A 21,598-nucleotide genomic window follows, 5' to 3' on the forward strand; every position below is an offset into this window, starting at 1 on the left:
ACTTTATTTATTCCGTTCCTTCTAGTTCTAAATCCCATGATCGTAGGACTCTAGAGAAAACTATGCATTTCCAGATCATGTCAGTATCATAAGATATCATGATAATAAAGGAATAAAGCTGTGAATTATAGATGATGATTCTTTTCAGGCACCATTTGGACTTTCTGATGCTCCATTTTTGTTCCCCAAGTCTCTGTGGTTCTACAGTATTGTGCATCAAGGGAGTCAGGACTTGTGAGTTCATCTGAGGACAAGAATGACCCTGTCTCAGAAGTCAGTGGACATCCCAGCCTTGTGTCCTGTAGACTCCAGCCTACCTACTCTCTCTGAAAATTTTTAATCTTATTTGTTCAAATCAAACTCTCCCTGATGCAACACTTTCCAGTTCCAGGAATCTGCAGAACCCTGGGTCACACAGGGGCACACACACCTTTCCATGAGGGCTCCTTTCTAATAGCCTCTGTTGACAACAGGGACAGAGAATATAAAACATGTTTTCCTACTTGTGTTTCTGCCTTGGATGCAGGGACACAGGTGGGATGCCTGAGGCGGGAATGGTCCCCAGAACTCCTCATGGACCTGCATGTCTTTGTGGAGAACATAGTCAGTGACTCACCACACCACAAGCTCACTGAGAGACAGAATGCAGTTTAGGGGCCAGGGAAGCCTTATAATCAATCACCCCTTGGTCTTACATCACTTTCCTTGTCCTTAACATGGGCATAACTAATGTCCCTTTGTGTTTCCTCAGATATGGAGGGAGGACATGACCTGGCCATCTGACCCAGAATAGGACTTTACAGCTCCAGGAGTTTTCTCAGCAGAGCAAGCCTAGGATGTTGGATTTTGTTCTATTTCTGGCAGCCACTTGGCTTCTGCCAGGTTTGGGACTTTATCTAATGCTCAAGGTTATGTGGCCTCCTGTTCAGAGAAAGATTTCTCTGTTCCTTTCTGTCCTGCTCCTGTCACTGCTACTGCAGCTTCCAACTTCTGAAAACAGGACAAAGGAGCCACTATGCTTCCCCCAAATCAGCCCCAGTATTGTCAGAAATGGGGATCTCACAATTGGGACTTTTATCCCCATGTATTCAGTTGAAGTGAGCAGTGTCAAAGGAACAGGACTCTTTGGAAGTAAACCTGACAAGGACTGTCGGGATTATAAGTAAGTGCCTAGCTACCTATGGCTCTGACCAGGTCGATGATTTCAGGGGACTTTACTGAAGGGACAGGCAGATGGGACCTTGCTTGCTAATTCTGAGATCTCTTCTACCACATCTTCCCTGGCTTTTTTGCTGATAGTCAGTTTGCATCCATCTAATTTTCTTTTAAAGCTTTAGAGTGAAAGGATTATATCTGCCTGTCTCTCCGTCTCTCTTCTGTCTTTTCCTCTCTCTTTCTCTGTGCACGTACTTATATTCTTTCTCTTCTCTCACTGACCTTGAGGCAGTGAAGATCTCTGGAGTTTTGTCTTGGCTGTGCTCACGTTGTGAACAACTCCAGTAAATACAAGGACCCAGTATCAAGCAATGAAACCTCAAATATTAACAATGAATATCTTCAATATAGAAATTGGATTTAGACCTAAACACACACACACACACACACACACACACACACACACTCTCTCTCTCTCTCTCCTTCCAGTGATATCCCTGTACAATGTCACTGTGAGGTTCCTTCAAAGCATAACCATGAAAAGAGATTTGCAGCCATGGTTTGGGACACTAAGAATGGGACTTGGAAGATGACCATTGTGACCTCCTCTGTATGTCTCTGTGTCAGTGCTTCTCTATTGTTCTTGAGTTCTTTCTGAATTTTACATCCTTTGTGCCTTTCTTTTCTCTCCTCCATATTTTCATCTCCATTGGCTTAAGTTAGGAAATATTTTCCTGTGATTCTATTTCTTAAATATTTTAATATATTCCCAATTCTTTTCTATTCTGTGATTCTTCACCACTTAAGCCTAGTGCATGATAGTTATCAAGAAACAGGGAACCATGCTCTCACCTTATGTGTAACATTGGATAAAAGACCATTGTGAACCAAATTTCCTTTTTGGTTTCTACGTAGCCTTTGTCAGACATTTGCTTGAGTTCAGTGTTTGAGGACATGGACATGAGAATTGGGTTTTTTTCTCCCTTATTGTAATTTTAGCAAGACTGAATGAAGAAAGAATGGAAAAAGGCTTTCAAATTCTCTGAAAATAAGTAGTTAATACATGGAAAGTCAGTTTGGTTGTTAATGATAGAGTGAATGAGAAGCCTGAAGATTCCCTTTTATTTATTTATGTTCTGGAATACAGGTCTGAATTATCTTCAAGATGAGAATTGCTAGAGAAATATTTCTGGATTCTACACTTTTTGGAGCATATTGACATAAATATGAGGTCTATTTGGCTATGAGTTTGGGGCTGGGTGATTATTTTATTTTTTGCCTTTTGGAGGGCAATTAGGGTTAAGTAACTTGTCCAAGGATACATGGCTAGTTAAGTGTTAAGTGTCTGGGGCCAGAACTGAATTCGGGTCCTCCTGACTTCAGGGCCAGTGCTCTACTCATTGAGCCACCTAGCCACCCCTTGCATGATTAAATTTTTCATAGCCATCTCTCTGTCTCTTTCTATGTCTGTCTCTGCCTCTCTCTGTCTCCCTCTATCTGTCTCTGCCTCTCTGTATGTCTTTCTGTCTGTCTGTCTCTCTCTATTTCTTTCTGTGTCTCTCCATCTCTTTGCTTTTCTCAGTCCCTACCATAAAGGGGAAAAGATGAGGAGAGAAGATAGGGTAGAGTGAACTCTCTGGATATTGCCTTTAATGTGCTTAGACACCACTTTCTTGCAGATCCCCTCATATATATCTGGAGCACTTCCTATTCTTCAAGCATGCTTCTGTGACCTTGTCCACTCATTTCCCTCTACTGGGCATTCCCATTTTCACCCATGAATATCCCCATCCTTCCAGGGCTATGATTTACTTCATGGAGTTTTCCTCTATTGGGAAGGTGCCTCCTCCTGCTCCATATTCCTACTTTCTCTGAACCATTCCCAGGTCCAATGTTCCCTACTGCCTTAGCTTACTGGTTTGTGAACTAATCAAACTTTATTCTATCCTAATATTTGGGGACAGGGGTTATTTGCATAAATTACGGGAATATACCCTTGTCAGGTTCTGTCCTAACACAGAGGCAGGAATTAGAATTTCACCCAGGAAAGACAGAAATCTCCCTTATCTCTCTGTCTTGTGTGTCTGGGGGATAGCAATGCAGTTTTTAATAAGACCCCTAGACACAGTCATCATGTCAAGGAATAGCCAGGGGTCAGTGGCACTGAGTCACCAGCTTCCCAATTCATTCCTTGTTCTCTATTTTCTCTAAATCAGAACAGTTGGAAAAGTGGTGCAGATACTGAGTTGTTAGTCACACATGTTTCTAAGAAGAGAGTTCTGCAAGAACTGGCATTTCTGGAGGGTAAAGATACATTGGACAGAGACAAGAGGAAGCAGAAGTGGAGAAACTATAGGAGGGGAGATTTTTTGGCATGAATCAAGGAGATGCTCACAAAGGTACAGGGTACAAAAGGAGAAGGGACACACTTCAGTCATATGGAGTCTTGGACAGAGTAAGCTTTCTGAGGAGGGAAAGAATGATGAGAGTTATTATCTGGGACAAGCAGAATCAGTCTTTCAGAGTGGGGCCATGGGAGCTTATACCTGGGTGTGGGTCAAGTTCCAGACTAATTCTGACGAAAGTTTGATGAAGGCCAGGGGAATGTGTGAGTGAGCTGATATTCAAACACAGAATCCAAAAGGGAATGTGCTTTCAGGCAGTTACTTTGCTCTTACTCTTGCAAAATGATTAAATAATTTATTAACTTTTTTTTTAATTTCCCAGGACTTCTTCATTTATCTCTTAGAGCAGGGATGGGATTCTATGTTTTCCTTCTAGGTTCTTCAGTGTGGACTTTTGTCTGAGTTCAAGTTTTACAGAACATGTGTTTTTATTAAGAGATTTGTTATATGAATTGTGTATTCAGTCAAAGGGCTGCACTTGAGGACCTAGAGGGCCACTTGTGGTTTTCAGGCTGCAGGGTCCCTCCCCCGGTCTTAGAAGAAACGACTAGGTAAGTTATGAGAAATGTTATGATGGTCAGTACAATTCTGAAATGGTAGTTGTTTTTTATATATGTGTTAAATGAATGAATGAGTTAGTGAATGAGTGACTGATTCAAGCAGGTAGAGCCATTTTAGGAACTTAAATCTTCTTCAATATTCCAACCACAAGAGGGAAGCAGTATAGGAACACAAGAAGATTTTATTAACTCTCTTAAAATGAGGTTGGGTCCATAGGTTTGACCCTCATATGGCTGGAACATTCACTTCCCTTAAGTGAATCATTTCTACAGGCTTTGCAATGGTTTCTGATTCTCTTCCCTTTAGGTGGTTATACAAAAATTACCAACAAGCCCTGACATTGATGTTTGCTGTAGAAGAGATCAACAAGGACCGTAACCTGCTACCCAACATTACCCTGGGATTCCACCTCTACAACTGCTACCACAGTGATGAAAGGACCTTGGAGAGCTCCCTGAGGTGGCTCTCTGGGCTGGGCCAGTTCATCCCTAACTACAGCTGCTGGGAGCAGGACAAGTGTGTGACTGTCATTGGAGGAGCCACATCTGCTCTGTCTCTCCAGATGGGGACGCTATTTGACCTCTATAAGTATCCTCAGGTGGGCAATATGACCCTGACACTTTCAGAAGATCCATCAGTCCCTTGAGAGGCATAGTATGATGAAATAGTTAGGTAGTGGATCTTGGAGTCAGGAAGCTAAAGTTAAAAAAATCTATCTGCCACATAGAGACTCTGTGACCCTGGCCATGTCCCTTAGCTCTCTGTACTCTAAGCAACTCTCAGAGACTACATATTTCCGAGAAGGCAATAAACTTTCATTTGTGGAAATTGTATCTTGCCTGGAAATTCCTACACCAATGATATCATCAGTACAATTTTGAAAACTTAAACATGGGAGAGTGTGGGCCTGCCCTTGAGCACTGCACACTCCCTCAGTCAAATCAAAGTCATCATTTACCTGATGCCATGGTCCTTTTAGAAAATTAAGGAAAAACACAACCTTTATTATCAAAGAAATAGTCTGTGTCATTAAACTTTAATAATATGAAGGAATCCTATAGGATTTACAGGTCTAATTTCCCATTATCCAGAGAAAATCCCTGAGCATGGGATAAAACAGCTTCCCCAGTCTCAAATACAATTAATGGGAGAACTTGAACTACAAGCCATTTGTTTTTAATACTAGTTCATTGCTCTAAGCACTACATCACGTTATCTGTGTTTCATCCTCATGTGGTATGTTGTCTCTGACTATTACTATGAGTTTTCTTTTCCCAAAGAATACTTCTGATAAAGGGAATAGTGAGCAATGGTGTGGAAAGTGCAGGTTCTGGACTGCAATGATGAGAGTGTCTTTTAATTGTTGGAGAGAGGAAAGGAAGGGCACCTAATGAGATGACCTACTCAGTTAAAAAAGGGTTTGCTATACAGATTTCCATTCTTCCTTACACTATTGAATGTGTGACAATACAAATGACAAGTCATAGAGGTGATTCTTCTTCTTAAAGTCTACTTTGACTTTCAGTTCAATGATAAATAACTGTAACATTTCCTCTTGGCTGCAGTGAAAGAATGTGATTCAATCTTAACCTTTGCAGCACATTTAAAGGTTTCTATGCATACTCTCAATTACTTCCTTGAACTCAGAGAAGAACGCTTAGTTATAGATAGGGAGATATATGAAAGCAGCTTTATTTCTACATTGAAAGTTTGATATGTTTTAAAGAGAGACTGAAGAACAGTCAGTGTTAAATTTGAAAACTTTAAATCTAACTTGATGATGGATAATATAGGCAACTTAAAAAATAATTTTATTTATTTAATCTTAGTTTTCAACACTCATTTACACAATATTTTGAGTTACAATTTTTTCTCCCCATCTTTCCCCTACCCCCACCCCAAAATAGCAAGCCTATTGAATATGCCTTTGCCCTATCTGTTCTCTCTTATATCCTCCCCCATCATTCCCTAACTTTCTGGCAGGGCAATATGGATTTCCATACCCAAGTGCCTGTATGTCTTATTTCCAAGTTGCATGTAAAAAAATTTTTTTTAACATTTTTAAAAAAACTTTGAGTTCCAGATTTTTCCCTTCTTCTTTCCTCACCCACCACCACTGGGAAGGTAAGAAATTCAATATACGTTGTACATGTGTAGTTACCCAAATAATTTCCATAGTAGTTATATTGTGAAAGAATAACTATATTTCCGTCCATCCAATCCCACTCCCCACTTATTCTATTTTCTTCTTTGACACTATCCCTTTTCAAAAATGTTTGCTTCTAATTACCCTCTTCCCCAATCTGCCCTCCCTTCTATCCTCCCCCCCTTATCCCTTAGCCCCCCTATTTTCCTGTAGGTTAAGATACCTGAGTGTGTATGTTATTGCCCTCTTAAGCCAAATTCAATGAGAATCAGGTTGTCCTATTCCCTTTCACTTTCCTGCTCTCCCCCTCCATTTTAACAGTTTCCTCTTGCCTCTTTTATATGAGATAATTTACCCTAATCTATCTCTCCCTTTCTCCTTCTCCCAATAAATTTCTCTCACCTCTTTTTTTTGCTTTTTGGATGGCAATTGGGATTAAGGGACTTGCCCAAGGTCACAAAGCTAGTTCTTTTGTTAAGTGTCTGAGAACGGATTTAAACTCAGGTCCTCCTGACTCCAGGACCGGTGCACTATTCACTGTGCCACCTAGGCACCCACCTCTCTCACGTCTTAATTTTATTTTTTAGATATCATCCCTTCATATTCAAGTCATTCTGTGCCCTCTCTCTATGTATAAATGAACATACATATGACCACACTTACATATATATTCATATACACATACACCCTCTTATGCATACATATATATGTCTGTATACACACAGATACAGACACAGACACACATACATATATATATATATATATATTCCCTTCAATTATCCTCATACTGAGAAAAGTCTTATGAGTTCTGAATATCATTTTTCCATGTAGGAATGTAAATAGTTCAATTTTAAAAGTTCTATATGATTTCTTTTCCCTGTTTACCTTCTTATGCTTCTCTTGCTTCTAGTCAAATTGGAAAGTCAAATTTTCTATTCAGGTCTGTTTTATTCATCAAGAATGCTTAAAAATACTCCATTTCATTGAATGATCATATTTTACTCTGTATTATTATACTCAGTTTTGCTGATTAGGTGATTCTTGGTTTTAGTCCTAGCTCCTTTGACCTCCAAAATATCATATTCCAAGAAGTTCGATTCCTTAATGTAGTAGCTGCTAGGTCTTGTGTTATCCTGATTGTGTTTCCCCAATATTCAAATTGTTTCTTCCTGACTACTTGCAGTATTTTCTCTTTGACTTGGGAACTCTAGAATTTGGCTGTGATATTCCTAGGAATTTTCTTATGGGGATCTTTTTCAAGAGGCAATTGGTGAATTCTTTAAATTTCTATTTTGCCCTCTGGTTCTAGAATATCAGGGTAATTTTGCTCGATAATTTCTTGAAAGATGATGTGTAGGCCCTTTTTTGATCATGGCTTTCACTTAGTCCAATAATTTTTAAATTATCTCTCCTGGATCTATTTTCCAGGTCAGTGGTTTTTCCAATGAAATAGTTCACATTGCCTTCTAATTTTTCATTTGTTTGGATTTGTTTTATAGTATCTTGATTTCTCAAAACGTCCTTAGCTCCCATTTGCTCTAATCTAATTTCAAAGGAGTTATTCTCTTCAGTGAATTTTTCAAATTCCTTTTTCTTCTGACAAATTCAGCTTTTCAAGGCTTTCTTCTTCTCATTGGCTTTTGGGCCCTCTTTTACCATTTAAGTTAGCCTATTTTTAAGGAGTTATTTTCTTCTGTGTATTTTTGGGTCACCCTTAGCAAGCTGTTGACTCACTTTTCATGACTTTCTTGCATCATTCTCATTTCTCTTCCCAATGTTTCCTACATTTCTCTTACTTGATTTTCAAAATCCTTCTTAAGGTTCTCCATGGCCTGTAACCAGTTCATATTTTTCTTGGAGGCTTTTCATGCAAGAGTTCTGACTTTGCTGTCTTCCTCCCACTCCATGCCTTGATGCTTTTTGTTCCCCAAAAAGGATTCTATTGTCTGTGTTTCTTTGCTTGCTCATCTCACCAGCCAATTACTTGACTTTTGAGCTCTTTTCCACCGTAGAACTCTGCTTCCAGAATGGAGAGGGCTATGTCCCAGATTGCTGGGATTTTTGTAGGTTCTGGTGCGATTAGGGGAGCACATGCTCTATTGCCCCCACAATCTCTGGCTTACTGGCCACTCACCCCAGGAACACCACCCAAGACTGTGATCCAGATCCAGGCAGGTTAAGCAAGAGAAATTTCCCTCTGAATGGTCACTTGATCCTCCTACAATCTGCAGGGAAGGAGCTCCTGAGGAAGCCATGTGGTGCAGCTGCCACACTTCCACATCTTATTGCCCTAGGGTCAGGGGCCAGAATCTTCTCTTCCATCCACTCCTGTACCAACAGAGTTCCACACTGACCATTTGCTTTTTCTTTAGGATTTATGGGTTGAGAAGTCAGGAAACCACCACAGCTGCTGGTGGTTCATTCTTCTGAAGTATGCTCTGGCCACTACTGCTCATGGCCACCCTGGGGCCAAAACTGTGTGACTCCTGTAGGACTGTGCTCAGCTTCCAGCTCAGTGTGATAGACCCTTTCTGTGAGACTGCCAGGCTCCATTCAGTGGGAGATTTGTTTCTCTGTGTCTTTCTGTGAGTTTTGTAGCTGTAAAGTTTGTTTAGAGTCATTTTTCACATGGATTGGAAATGATTGAAGTGGGAGCTCACATCAAGTTTGTGTTTCTACTCTGGCATCTTGGGTCTACCCCTATATGGAATTTTCAAAACTACACAAACATCCCAGTGGAGTTATTCAAAAGCTTGCAGCCATGACACAGTATAAAGTGAATTACTTTTCAAAACCTTATCATCATCCTCTGCAACCATAGTTGGTCACTGACAATTTTTAAATGACTTTCAAAGTCATTTTTATTTACAATACTGGTTTTGTATAAATTTTCCTCTTTTCTTTGTTCACTTCATTTGCTGTTAGTTCATGTAAAACTTTCCAGGTGTCTCTGACTCCAATGCTTATTACTGTGCAATGATATTCCAATGCATTTATACACAACAGTATGCCATCAACAATTTACTAATTGATTTTCACTCTCTTATGTTCAATAACTTCATATGATTTTAAAAGTTTATGTAAGTACTTACAAATATATGAAACATTTTTTTTGTTTTTCCTTGTTTTTTTTTTAGCTTAAGTTGGGCAGTTGGAATGGTCCTTTTTCCCCATTACCACTTCCAGACTGCCTCTCCTTGCATTACTCAGTAACTTACTTCATTCTGAAAGTTTGAAAGTTCCTTTGAAAGGTCATTCAATCAATATTTATCTCCAATCAAGATTCTAATATGATCTCTACTGAGTTAAGCTCCTGATTCAGTCTCTTTTCTACTCAACTCCTATGCTAGGTGATATCAGCAAATATATTGATAGGAATTCATTTCCAGTGCCTTATTCCTCCATCTTATCTCAGCTATACACAGAGGGTCAGACCACACTCCTAGTTATCCCTCAAAAATGTTATTTTATATGTTTATAAAATTAGAAATTCCATTATTGGGTGACAATATAATGTGATTCTACATCTCCTGCCTGCCCTGAAACTCGGAATACTTTTCTTCATCTTTATTATAGTCCTCCATCCTAAGGTCATTTGAAGGTCATTATCCTTTCATCCTTCCCCATTTTGATGGCAACATGAACCAGTCCAACTATATACTGTTCTCTTTACTCCTTTGTTCTCTATCTATAACATTACCCTGATATGCACCATTCCTATATTATTTCCCACTACCTCCTGCCTTTATTATTCTTCCCACACTGATGAAAGAAGCTGGAGAAAATCATAAAATAATGCTGACTGGACACATTAAAATTTTACGTTACACAATCTCAACAGGATCTTCACTGGAGCAAGGCAATTTTGATTGCATTGTCTTCCCTTTTTACACACAACCCACTTGATTTACAAAGTGACTCAGTAGAGTGACTTTCCAAAAGTTTTAATAAATTAACCTTTCTGTTGATCCCCTTACTTCCAACTATTTCAACTGAAATTTTGTTTCATACTAATTAAGTGAGATCATTTCCTGACATCTCTCTCTTATCCTCAGCTCTAATTATATATGACAGAAATAAGGATACATGCCAACATTTGAAAAAGAAACAGACAGACAGAATGAAATAGAGACTATTGCTACCCCTGCTTCTTATACTTTAGCTCAAGTATAATACATTCTACTACAGCCTTTTACCTTTACCCTCTGTATATGCCCCTGTTCCAGAAGTGTTTCTTGTAAATAGCATATTGTAGGTTTTTTTATTTTTAGTCCATTCTGCAATCTGTCTCCATTTTATGGGAAAATTCATCCCATTCACATTCATAGTTATGATTACCATCTATGTCTCTATCCATCCTATTCCCTCCCCTGTTTATGCTTTTATTTCTCCCTTATCCCTTTCCCTCCTTAAAAGTTTCCCTTTTGATCACCATCTCCCTCTATATTCTCTCCCTATCAGTCCCCCTCTCTTTTCATACTCTTTCCCTTTACTACTTCTTCCCTCCCTTCTAACTACTACCTCCCTTTTTCCCCTTTCCACTCCTACTGATCATAGGACACTTTAGATTTTTATACTTAACAAAGTATGTTATTCCCTCTTTGAACCAAATCCAGTGAGAGTAAATCTCAAATAATTCTCTTCTCCCTCCCTTCTTTACATGTAGTATAATAAAGTTATTGTCTCTTCATGCAAGTTTCCTATACTTAGCTGAGCATGTTATTTCCTCCTTGAAAGAAAACCAATGAGTGTAATGCACATACAATTCTCATCTCCCTCCCTTCCACAATTATAATTCTTTTTCGCAGTTATAATTCTCTTTACGCTTCTTCATTTGTGATAATTTACCCTTTTATTCCTCTTCCTTTCCTCTTCTGCCATTACAATTCCTTTGCACCCCTTAATTAGGATTTTTATCATCACATCAGTTTATTTATACCCACACCCTCTATCTATGTATATCCCTTTTAAATGTCACAGTAATTATACAATTCTCAATATTGACAATCATCATGCTCCCATATAGTGATGTAAACAGTTTGCTCTTACTGAATAGCAAGGTTTTGTTATTCTGTGTGTTTCCCTGTTTAGCTTATTATCTATCACTTGAGTCTTGTATTTAAAGATCAAATTTTCCATTGAGCCCTTACCTTTTCATCACAAAGGTCTGGAAGTGCCTTATTTCTTTGAATGATAATCTCCTTGCCTGAAAGCTATCCCCAATTTTTACGATCAGTTGATGCTACATTGTAATCCAACCTCCTTTGCCTTACAATATACAGTATTTAAATCCCTCCATTCTCTTAATATAGGAGGTGCAAGCTCCTGTGTGATCCTGACTGTAGTTCTGTGATATTTGAATTGTTCTTTTCTGGCTGCTTGTTGTATTTTCTCTTTGACCTGATCATTCTGGAATTTGGCTATAACATTCCTTGGGAGTTTTCAAATTGGAATCTCAGGAGGTTTTCAGTGGCTTCTTTCAATAACTATTTTACTCTCTAGTTCTAGGACGTCAGGGCAGTTTTCCTTGATGATTTCTTAGAAGACATTGACCAGGCTCTTTTTTTCATCATGGCTTTCTGGTAGACCAGTAATTCTTAGGTTATCTCTTCTCGATCTCTTTTCAAGGTCAGTTGTTTTTCAGTGTGATATTTTGCATTTTCTTCTATTTTTTTATTCTTTAGATTTGTTTGACTGATTCTTGATGCCTCATAAAACCATTAGCTTCAATTTGTCTAACTCTAATTTTTAGTGATTTTTTTTTACCTCAGTATCTCCTTTTCCATTTTTCTAATTTTTACTCTCAAGCAATTATTTTCTCTAGTTAGGTTATGTACCTCCTTTCCCATTTGACTAATTGTATTTTTTAAGGAGTTGTTTTCTTCAGAGAAACTATATTTTCCATTTTGCCACTTCTGTTTTTAAAATAATTGGCTGAGTCCAGAACTGGAGAAAGAGCCAAGATGGTGGAGTAAAAACAGGAAGTTATCTGTGCTCCACCCCAACCATCTCCAATACCTGTACAATATGACTCTAAATAAAATTTGGAGTTATTTAATCAACAAAGTGACAGAAAAAAAACCCAATCTTTCACTGAAGGCAGCCTGGCAGGCTCACAGGAGGGTCTGTCACACTGAGCTGGGAGCCTAGCACAGTCTAATACAGTTCTGGCCCTGAGGCAGCCCTGACCAGTGACATAGACCAGCTGGAGAAGACTTTAGCAGAGTGAATCACCAGCAGTTGTGCCAGTTTCCTGACTTCTAAACCCATAAACAAGAAAGAAAAAGTAAAAGGTCAGGGAGGAACTCTGTTGGAATGAGGAGACAGAAGAGCATGATCTGGCCCCTGCCCCTGGGTAAGAGGTGGAGGAGGAGTGTCAGCTACAGCTGATGCCACGTGGCTGCCTCCAGAGCTCCTGGCCTGTAGATTGCAGGGAGACAATGCAACCATTCAGAAGGTGATCACGATTGATTTGATCTGCTTGGATCTGGATCACAGTCTTGGGTGGTGGTCTGTGGTTGTGTGGACAGTGTGCCACAGCTTGGGATGTGTGTAGAGAGGGAGCCTTCCTCATACCTCTGACAATATTTGCAAAAACCTCAGTGATTTGGGACCAAGCTCTCTCCATTGTGGGGCCAGAGTTCTACCAAGGAAAAGAGCTCAAAAATCAAGTAATTGGCTGTCAAGAAGAGCAAGCAAAGGAAGCATAGACAGACCAAAGAATTTTTTTTATCATTATTACTAACTACACATTATTATTTTTCCCCTTGGGTCTTATTTCTTTTTTTTATTTTTTTTTAAATTAATTTGTTTGTTTACTTTTAGTTTACAGGATTTGATTCCACAATTCCTTGAGTTTCACATTTTGCTCCCCTCCCTCCCCTCCCACCATGGTGACATTAGTCAAGTATAGGATCTGTAAATATTTTCACATTATACTTTAGTCAGGTTATAAAGAAGGATTGTATCAGATGGAATGAAAAATGGTAAAGAGGACATAAAATCAAATAAGAGAAGGAAAAAGATCAGGTATTTTGCTTCCATCTGGATATAAACTCAGTTCTTTCTAGTTCTTTCTCTGGATGCACATATTTCTCTCCATCATGAGTATTTTGGGATTGACGTATATCACTGCATTGCTGAGAAGAGTCCAGTCTATCAAAGTTGGTCATCACATGTATGTTGTGTCTGTAATTATGCACAAATTTCTCCTGGTTCTACTCTTCTCACTCAGCATCATTGTGTATAAGCCTCTCCAGATAAATATGAAGACCGCCTGCTCCTCATTTCTTATAGCACAATACTATTCCACAACATGAATATACCACAACTTCTTCAGCCATTGCCCAATTGATGGGCACCCCCTTAATTTCCAATTCTTTGCTACCACAAAAAGAGCTGCTATAAATATTTTTGTATATATGGGTCTTTCTCCTATTTCTGTGACACCTTTGAAATATAACCCTAGAAGTGGTATTGCTGTATCAAAGGGTATGAAAGTATTTATAGCTCTTTGGGCATAATTCCAGATTGCTCTTCAGAAAGGCTGGATCAGTTCACAACTCGAACAACAATGCATTAGTGGTCCAATTTGCCCATATCCTCTCCAGCATTTGTCATTTTCCTGTTTTGTCATCTTAGCCAATCTGATTGGTGAGATGTGGTACCTCAGAGTTGTTTTGATTTGCGTTTCTCTAATCAATATTGAATTACAGCATTTCTTCGTGTGCTTATAGATATCTTTAATTTCTTTCTCTGAAAACTGCCTGTTCATATCCTTTCACCACTTATCAATTGGGGAATGACTTGTTTTCTTATCAATTTGGCTCATTTCTCTGTATATTTTAGAAATGAGTCCTTTGTCAGAGACATAGGTTGTAAAGATTCTTTCCCAATTTCCCACCTCCCTCTGAAATTTGGTTACATTGCTTTGTTTGCACAGAAGCTTTTCAATTTCATGTAGTCAAAATTATCCATTTTATATTTTATAATGTTCTCTAATTCTTGTTTAGTCATAAAGTCTTTCCCTCTCCACAAGTCTGATAGGGAAACTATTCCTTGTTTTAGGAGACTGCTTACAATATCAACCTTTATACGTAGATCATGCACCTATTTATACTTGATTTTGGTATACGGTGTTAGATAATGGTCTATGGCCAGTTTCTGCCATACTATATTCCAGTTTTCCCAACAGTTTTTGTCAAATACTGAGTTCTTATCTCAAAAACTAGGGTCTAGGGGTTTATCAAACAATAGATTACTATAGTCATTGACTTCTGAATCTTGTGTGCCTAATCTATTCCATTGATCCACTTCTCTATTCCTCAGACAGTACCAAGTAGTTTTGATGACTGCTGCTTTATAATACAGACTGAAATCTGGTATAGCTAGTCCACCTTCCCTAGCATTTCTTTTCATTAAATCTCTTGATATTCTGGACCGTTTATTCTTCCAAATGAATTTTGTTACTATTTTTCCTAGCTCTATAAAGTAGTTTTTTGGTAAATTAATTGGTATATCACTAAATATATGATTTAATTTAGGTAAAATTGTTATTTTTATTATATTAGCTCGATGCAGACATGAGCAATTGATATTTTTCCAATTAGTTAGATCTGACTTTATTTGTGTGAAAAGTGTTTTGTAGTTATGTTCATATAGGTCCTGAGTTTGTTTTGGCAGGTAGATTCCCAAATATTTTATAATGTCTACAGTAACTTTAAATGGGATTTCTCTTTCTATCTCTTGCTGTTGAATTTCATTCGAAATATATAGGAATGCTGAGGAATTATGTGGGTTTATTTTATATCCTGCAACTTTGCCAAATTTATTTATTGTCTCAAGTAGTTTTTTACTTGATTCTCTAAGATTCTCTAAGTATATCATCATATCATCTGCAAAGAGTCATAGCTTGGTCTCTTCTTTGACTAATTTGATTCTTTGATTTATTTTTCTTTTCTAATTGCTACTGCTAACATTTCTAGTACCAGACTGAATAAGAGCGGTTATAGTGAACACCCTTGTTTCACCCCTGGTCTTATGGGAAATGCTTCTAGCTTCTCCCCATTACATATAATAAATACTTGCTGATGGCTTTAAATAGATGCTACCTATTAGTTTAAGGAAGGCTCCATTTATTCCTATACTTTCTAACGTTTTTAATAAAAATGGATATTGTATTTTGTCAGAAGCCTTTTCTGCATCTATTGAGATGATCATGTGGTTCTGCTAGTTTTATTGTTGATATGATCAATTATACTGATGGTTTTCCTAATATTAAACCATCCTTGCATTCCTGGAATAAATCCTACCTGATCAAAGTGTATTATTCTTGAGACAAGTTGCTGTAGTCTTTTTGCTAATATTTTATTTTGAATTTTTGCATCTATATTCATGAGGGAGATTGGTCTATAATTTTCTTTCTCTGTTTCATCTCTTCTTGATTTAGGTATTAATACCATATTTGTGTCATAAAAAAAGTTTGGTAGGACTCCTTCTTCACTAATTTTCCCAAATAGTTTATAGAGTGTTGGAATAAATTGTTCTTTCAATGTTTGATAGAATTCACTAGCGAATCCATCTGGCCCTGGAGATTTTTTCCTAGGCAGTTCACTGATGGCTTGTTCAAATTCTTTTTCTGAGATGGGATTATTTAAGTAATTTACTTCCTCTTCAGTTAATCTGGGCAACTTGTATGTTTGTAAATATTCATCCATTTCCCTAAGATTTTCAAATTTATGTGCATACAATTGGGAAAAATAATTCCTAATTATTGTTTTGATTTCCTCTTCATTGGAGGTAGATTCACCCTTTTCATTTTTGATACTCATAATTTGGTTTTCTTCTTTCTTTTTTTTTATCATATTGACTAAGGGTCTATCAATTTTGTTGGTTTTTTCATAAAACCAGTTCTTGGTTTTATTTATTAATTCAATAGTTTTCTTAATTTCAATTTAATTAATTTCTCTTTTGGTTTTCAATATTTCTAATTTAGTATTTAATTGGGGATTTTGAGTTTGTTCTTCTTCTAGATTTTTTAAGTGCATGCCCAATTCATTGAGCTCCCTTTTCTCTAATTTAATCATATATGCACTCAGTCATATAAAACTTCCCCTAAGAACTTCCTTTAATGTACCCCACAAATTTTGGTATGTTGTCTCATTATTATCTTTCTTTTGAATGAAATTACTGATTGATTCTATAATTTCTTGTTTGATCCACTCATTCTTTAGGATTAAATTGTTTGATTTACAATTAGTTTTTAGTCTGTCTTTCCCTGGCCCTTTATTGCATATAATTTTTATTGCATCATGATCTGAGAAGGATGCATTCAATATTTCTGCCTTACTGCATAGAATTGTGAGGTTTTTATGTCCTAGAACGTGGTCAATCTTTGAGTATGTGCCATGAACCACTGAGAGGAAAGTATATTCCTTTTTATTCCCATTCAGTTTTCTCCAGAGATCTATCATACCTATCCTCTCTAAAATCCTGTTCACCTCCTTAACTTCTTTCTTGTTTATTTTGAAGTTGGATTTATCAAGTTCAGAGAGGGGGAGATTAAGGTCTCCCACTAGTATAGTTTTGCTATCTATTTCTTCCTCTAATTCCTTTACCTTCTCCTCTAGGAATTTGGATGCTACACAACTTGGTGCATACATGTTAAGTAATGATATTGCTTCATTCTCCATGGTGTCTTTTAACAGGATATAGTTTCCTTCCCTATCTCTTTTAATTAGGTCAATTTTAGCTTTTGTTTCATCTGAGATAAGGATTGCTACCCCTGCTTTTTTTTTACTTTAGCTGAGGCATGATATATTTTACTCCAACCTTTTATCTTTACCTTGTGAGTATCCCTTTGTTTCAGATGTGTTTCTTTTAAACATCATATTGTAGGATTATGATTTCTAATCCATTCTTCTATCCATCTCTGTTTTATTAGAGAGTTCATTCCATTCACATTTACAGTTATGATTTTTATCTGTTTATTTCCCTCCATCCTATTGCCACCCCTGTTAATGTTCATATTTTCCCTCCCTTCTCCCTTCCCCCCCTTAATAGTTTCCCTTTTGACCACCGCCTCCCTCAGTGTTCCCTTAGCCCCCCTCCCTTTTCCTCCCCTTTCCTCTTACTTCTTCCCTCCCTACAAACCACTCCCACCTCCCTTTCATAACCCTTTCCCCCTCCTACTGCCTGTAGGATATTTTTATACTTAATGAAGTATGTCATTTCTTCTTCTTATCAAAAGTGACAGGAACAAATCTTGTGCCAAGCTCCTCTCCCTCCCCTGTTTCCCTCTAAAATTATACTTTTTGCGTTTCTTCTCCCTAGAGTCCTATGCTTAGCTGGTTTTTATTCACTCCTTGTACCGGAACCAGTGAAGGAAAAGCTCATATGCTTCCCAACTCCCTCCCTTTCTTTCCTCTGCTATACAGTTTTTATGCCTCTATGTGTGGCATAATTTACCCTTTTCCACTCCATTACCTTTCTTCCATTGCAGTCCCTTTGTATCCCTTAATAAGATTTTTTTAATCGTCATTTTGTGTATTTTATACGCATGCCCTCTACTTGTCTATTACCAGTTTGCTCTTATCAAATAGCAGGGTGTGTGTGTGTTCTCCTTGTTTACCTTTCTAAGTCACTGTTGCATCTCCTAATTGGAGGCTGAATTTTCCATTGAGTTCTGGCTTTTTTATCAAGATGGTCTGGAACTTTGTGATATCGTTGAATGACCATTTCTTGGTTGTAACCCGAGCTCTTTTGCCCTCCAGAAAATTGTATTCCACTGCCTCCAATATTTCCACATAGAGGCTGCAAAATCCTGAGTGATCCTCACTGTGGACACTCAATATTTGAATTTTTTTTCTTTCTGGACACTTGAAGAAGTATTTTCTCTTTTATCTGGTAGTTCTGGAGTTGGGCCACAACATTTCGATTATTTTTCAGTTTGGGATCTCTTACAGCAGGTGTCCGGTGGATTCTCTTGATTTCTATTTTACCCTCAGGTTCTAGTATCTCAGGGCAGGTTTCCTTAACGAGCTCTTGGAGAATGTTATCCAGGCTCATTTTTTTCATCATATTTTTCTGGTAGGCCTATGATTCTCAGATTATCTCTCCTGGATCTGTTTTCTAGGTCAGTTATTTTTTATTTGAGGTATTTTACCTCTTTTTCTAATTTTTCATTCTTATTGATTCTTGGTTCCTCATAGAGTTATTTGTTTCAATTTTGTTGATTCTAGTTTTTAGCAGATCATTTTCCTTGGTTAATTTTTGGAGCTGCTTTTCCATATCATACACTTTTTTTTAGAAAGATGTTTTTCCTCATTATAATGGTTTATTTTTTTAATTCTGCTATTTTGGTTTTGAGAGAATTATTCATTTTTTTCTTCTATCTCTCTCATTTTGTTTTCAAAGTTCCTTTTGATCTCATCTAGGAGAGCCTTCTGTGCTTGGGATCCATTCCCTATTGAAGTTTCAGCTTTGGGTGTGGAGTCCACATTGTCTCCCTCTGAGGATGGTTCCTCTCTCTGAGGATAGTAGGACTCCAGAGTCTTTGTCTTTGTAGTCTGCTTTCTACCCATTTTGAGGCAGGGTCCTCGCCACACACTTCCTCTAGGATCCCAAGCCTTTACTGTAGAGTGTTTTGCTCTGGGGTAAGAGTTACTATGTTTTCAGGGTCAGAGGGGGAGTTTGGAGCAAGTGAGGTTCACTCTGTCACCCTGGTCTTTGGAGGTGCTGATAGGGGCTTTTTTTTTTTACTTCTGGGCTATGAACTGGTAGCCCCAGGAATGTTTGCTGTCCAGGACAGGGGCCCCTGTATTTGCTTTTTACTTTGCTCTTTACAGTCCCAGCCCTTTATTTATAGACCTGGTAGTGGACCTTCTGGTTGGTGGGATGGCTTGCCCTCCGAGTTGATCAGGCCCCTTCTGGGCCTGCCTCTGCCAGCCGCACTTTCCAGTCCTGCCTCTTTGTCTGCTGGCCATTCCGAGACTCCAAAGAATCTTTTTGGGGGGGCAAAATGGATCAAAACATGGAATGAGAAGAACTCAAAAAGAAATCCTTCATCAAAAGCCTCCAAGAAAAATATCAATTGATTACAGGCCATGGAGGAATGCAAGAATTATTTTAAAATCAAGCAAGAGAAATGGAGGAAAAACTGGGAAGAGAAAAAATACTGGTGTGGCTAGGTATTGCAGTGAGTAAAGTACCAGCCCCGGAGTCAGGATGACCAGAGTTGGATTCTAGCCTCAGACACTTAACACCCCCCCACCCCCCCCCCCCCCCCACACACAAACAACAACTAGCCCTGTAACCTTGGGCAAGTTACTTAAACCCAATTGCTCTCCAAAAAGGCAAAAAACAATACTAAAGAAAATAACACTTTAAAAAGTAGACTAACTCAAATGGAAAAAGAAGCCCAAAAAGCCAATAAGGAGAATTATGCCTTAAAAAGCCAAATTTCCTAGATGGAAAAAGAATTTTTAAAACTCACTGAAGAGAATAATTCTTTCAAAATTAGATTAGAATAAATGGAAGAAAATGACTTTATGAGAAGTCAAAATAATATAAAACAGATCCAAACAAATAAAAAAAAGAAGGAAATATGAATTATTCCATTGGAAAACCACTGATCTGGAAAATATGTGCAGGACAGAAAATTTAAAAATTATTGGACTACTTGAAAGCCATGATCAAAAAAAGAAGCCTAGAAATCATCCTTGAAGAATTCTCAAGGAAAACTACCCTGATATTCTAGAACCAGAGGGCAAAATAGAAGTGGAAAGAATTCACTGATCGCCTCTTTAAAAAGATCCCCAAAAGAAAACTCCTAGGAATATGATAGCCAAATTCCAGAGTTGTGGGGTAAAGAAGAAAATATTATATGCATCCAGGAACAAACAATTTGAGTGGAAAATATAATCAAGATAACACAAGATCTAGCAGCTTCTACACTAAGGGTTTGAAGGGCTTGATATTTCTTGATTTTTGATATTTGATATTTGAAATATCAAATACTTGATATTTCAGAGGTCAAAGGAGCTAGGATTAAAATCAAGAATCACTTACCCAGAAAAAGTGAGTATAATGCTTCAGGGGAAATAAGGTCATTCCACGAAAGAGAGGACTTTCAAGAATTCTCAATGATAAAACCAGAGCTGAACAGAAAATTTGACTTTCAGATACAAGAAACAAGAGAAACATGAGAAGGTAAACAGAAAAAAATAAATCATAAGGAATTATTAAAGTTGAACTATTTACATTCCTACATGGAAAAATGATAATTGTAACTCATGAGAATTTCTCAATATGAGGATAGTTGAAGGGAATATACATGTATGTATGTATACATATAAATATGTATGCATATATATATGCATAGGGTTTATGTGTGTATAAATACTTATGTGAGTGTGTGTAAATTTGTGTACATGTATACATAGACAGAGGTCATAAGATCAGTTGAATAGGAAGTGATGATATCTAAATAATAAAATCAAGAGGTTAGAGAGGAATATAATGGGAGGAGAAAAGGAGAGATAGAATAGGGTAAATTATCTCATATAAAAGAGACAGTAGAGCACTGTTACAATGGAGGGAAAGTGCCAGAAGGTGAAAGGGACTGGGTCAACCTTACTCTCATTGAATTTGACCTAAGGAGGGAATAGCATATGCACTTTGATTGGCGGAAGTGGTATTCAGTAGGCTTGCTATCTTGGTGGGGGGGGGGTAGGGGAAAGATCAAGAAAACATTTGTAACTGAAAGCCTTGTGTAAATGAATGTTGAAAACTAAAAATAAATTTAAAAAAATCCAGAAATAAAAATAAATCAACCTATTTATCTTTTACTTCTCTAATTTGATTTTTAAAATCCTTCTTGTGCCATACTAAGAAAGATTTTGGGGTTTGAGAGCATTTTATATTCCCTTTTGAGATTTCTTATGTGCATATAGGGTCAGTGCTGTACTATTCTGAATTTGGTTCTTCCCACTCCCAATAATAGGATGCTATAGTCTTTGTTTTCCAATTTCCTTTTTGCCCGTTGTGATTGCCTATTTCCTGACTTTTAAAGTGGAACTCTGCTTCTGAGACACAGACAGCTCTGATCCGTGCCTCTAATGTTGGGAGCTAGGGACATGATTACAGACTTTTTGGCTGTAGCCTCTGGTGCTGGCTGCTGAGTGCTGAGACCAAGGCCAGGGACCAGGAGTTTTTGAGTTTCCCATCAGTTACACTGAAGCTCACAGTGTGAGGTGTGGGGGAGTGGTGGTCTGGTCAGGTTTCCATCTCCCTATCCTTGGGCTAGTGCTCAGGTGGGCCTAGCTGCTGGCTA

General features: G+C 37.9%; 1 protein-coding gene across 1 annotated transcript in view; it reads left to right on the forward strand.

The window, feature by feature from the left end:
* Positions 1 to 708: 708 nt before the first annotated feature.
* Positions 709 to 21,598, forward strand: part of LOC138173295 (vomeronasal type-2 receptor 26-like) — a 59,402-nt gene continuing 38,512 nt past the window's right edge. The window contains exons 1-2 of the mRNA XM_069103271.1: positions 709 to 1,162; positions 4,428 to 4,719. Of these exons, the coding sequence (XP_068959372.1) occupies positions 837 to 1,162; positions 4,428 to 4,719 (618 nt within the window). The 5' untranslated portion in view covers positions 709 to 836. The remainder of the gene's footprint in view (positions 1,163 to 4,427; positions 4,720 to 21,598) is intronic.

This window comes from Petaurus breviceps, unplaced genomic scaffold, assembly GCF_028583685.1.
Source record: "Petaurus breviceps papuanus isolate PSGF00001 unplaced genomic scaffold, PetGlider_PUasm1.0 569, whole genome shotgun sequence".
Lineage (NCBI taxonomy): Eukaryota > Metazoa > Chordata > Mammalia > Diprotodontia > Petauridae > Petaurus > Petaurus breviceps.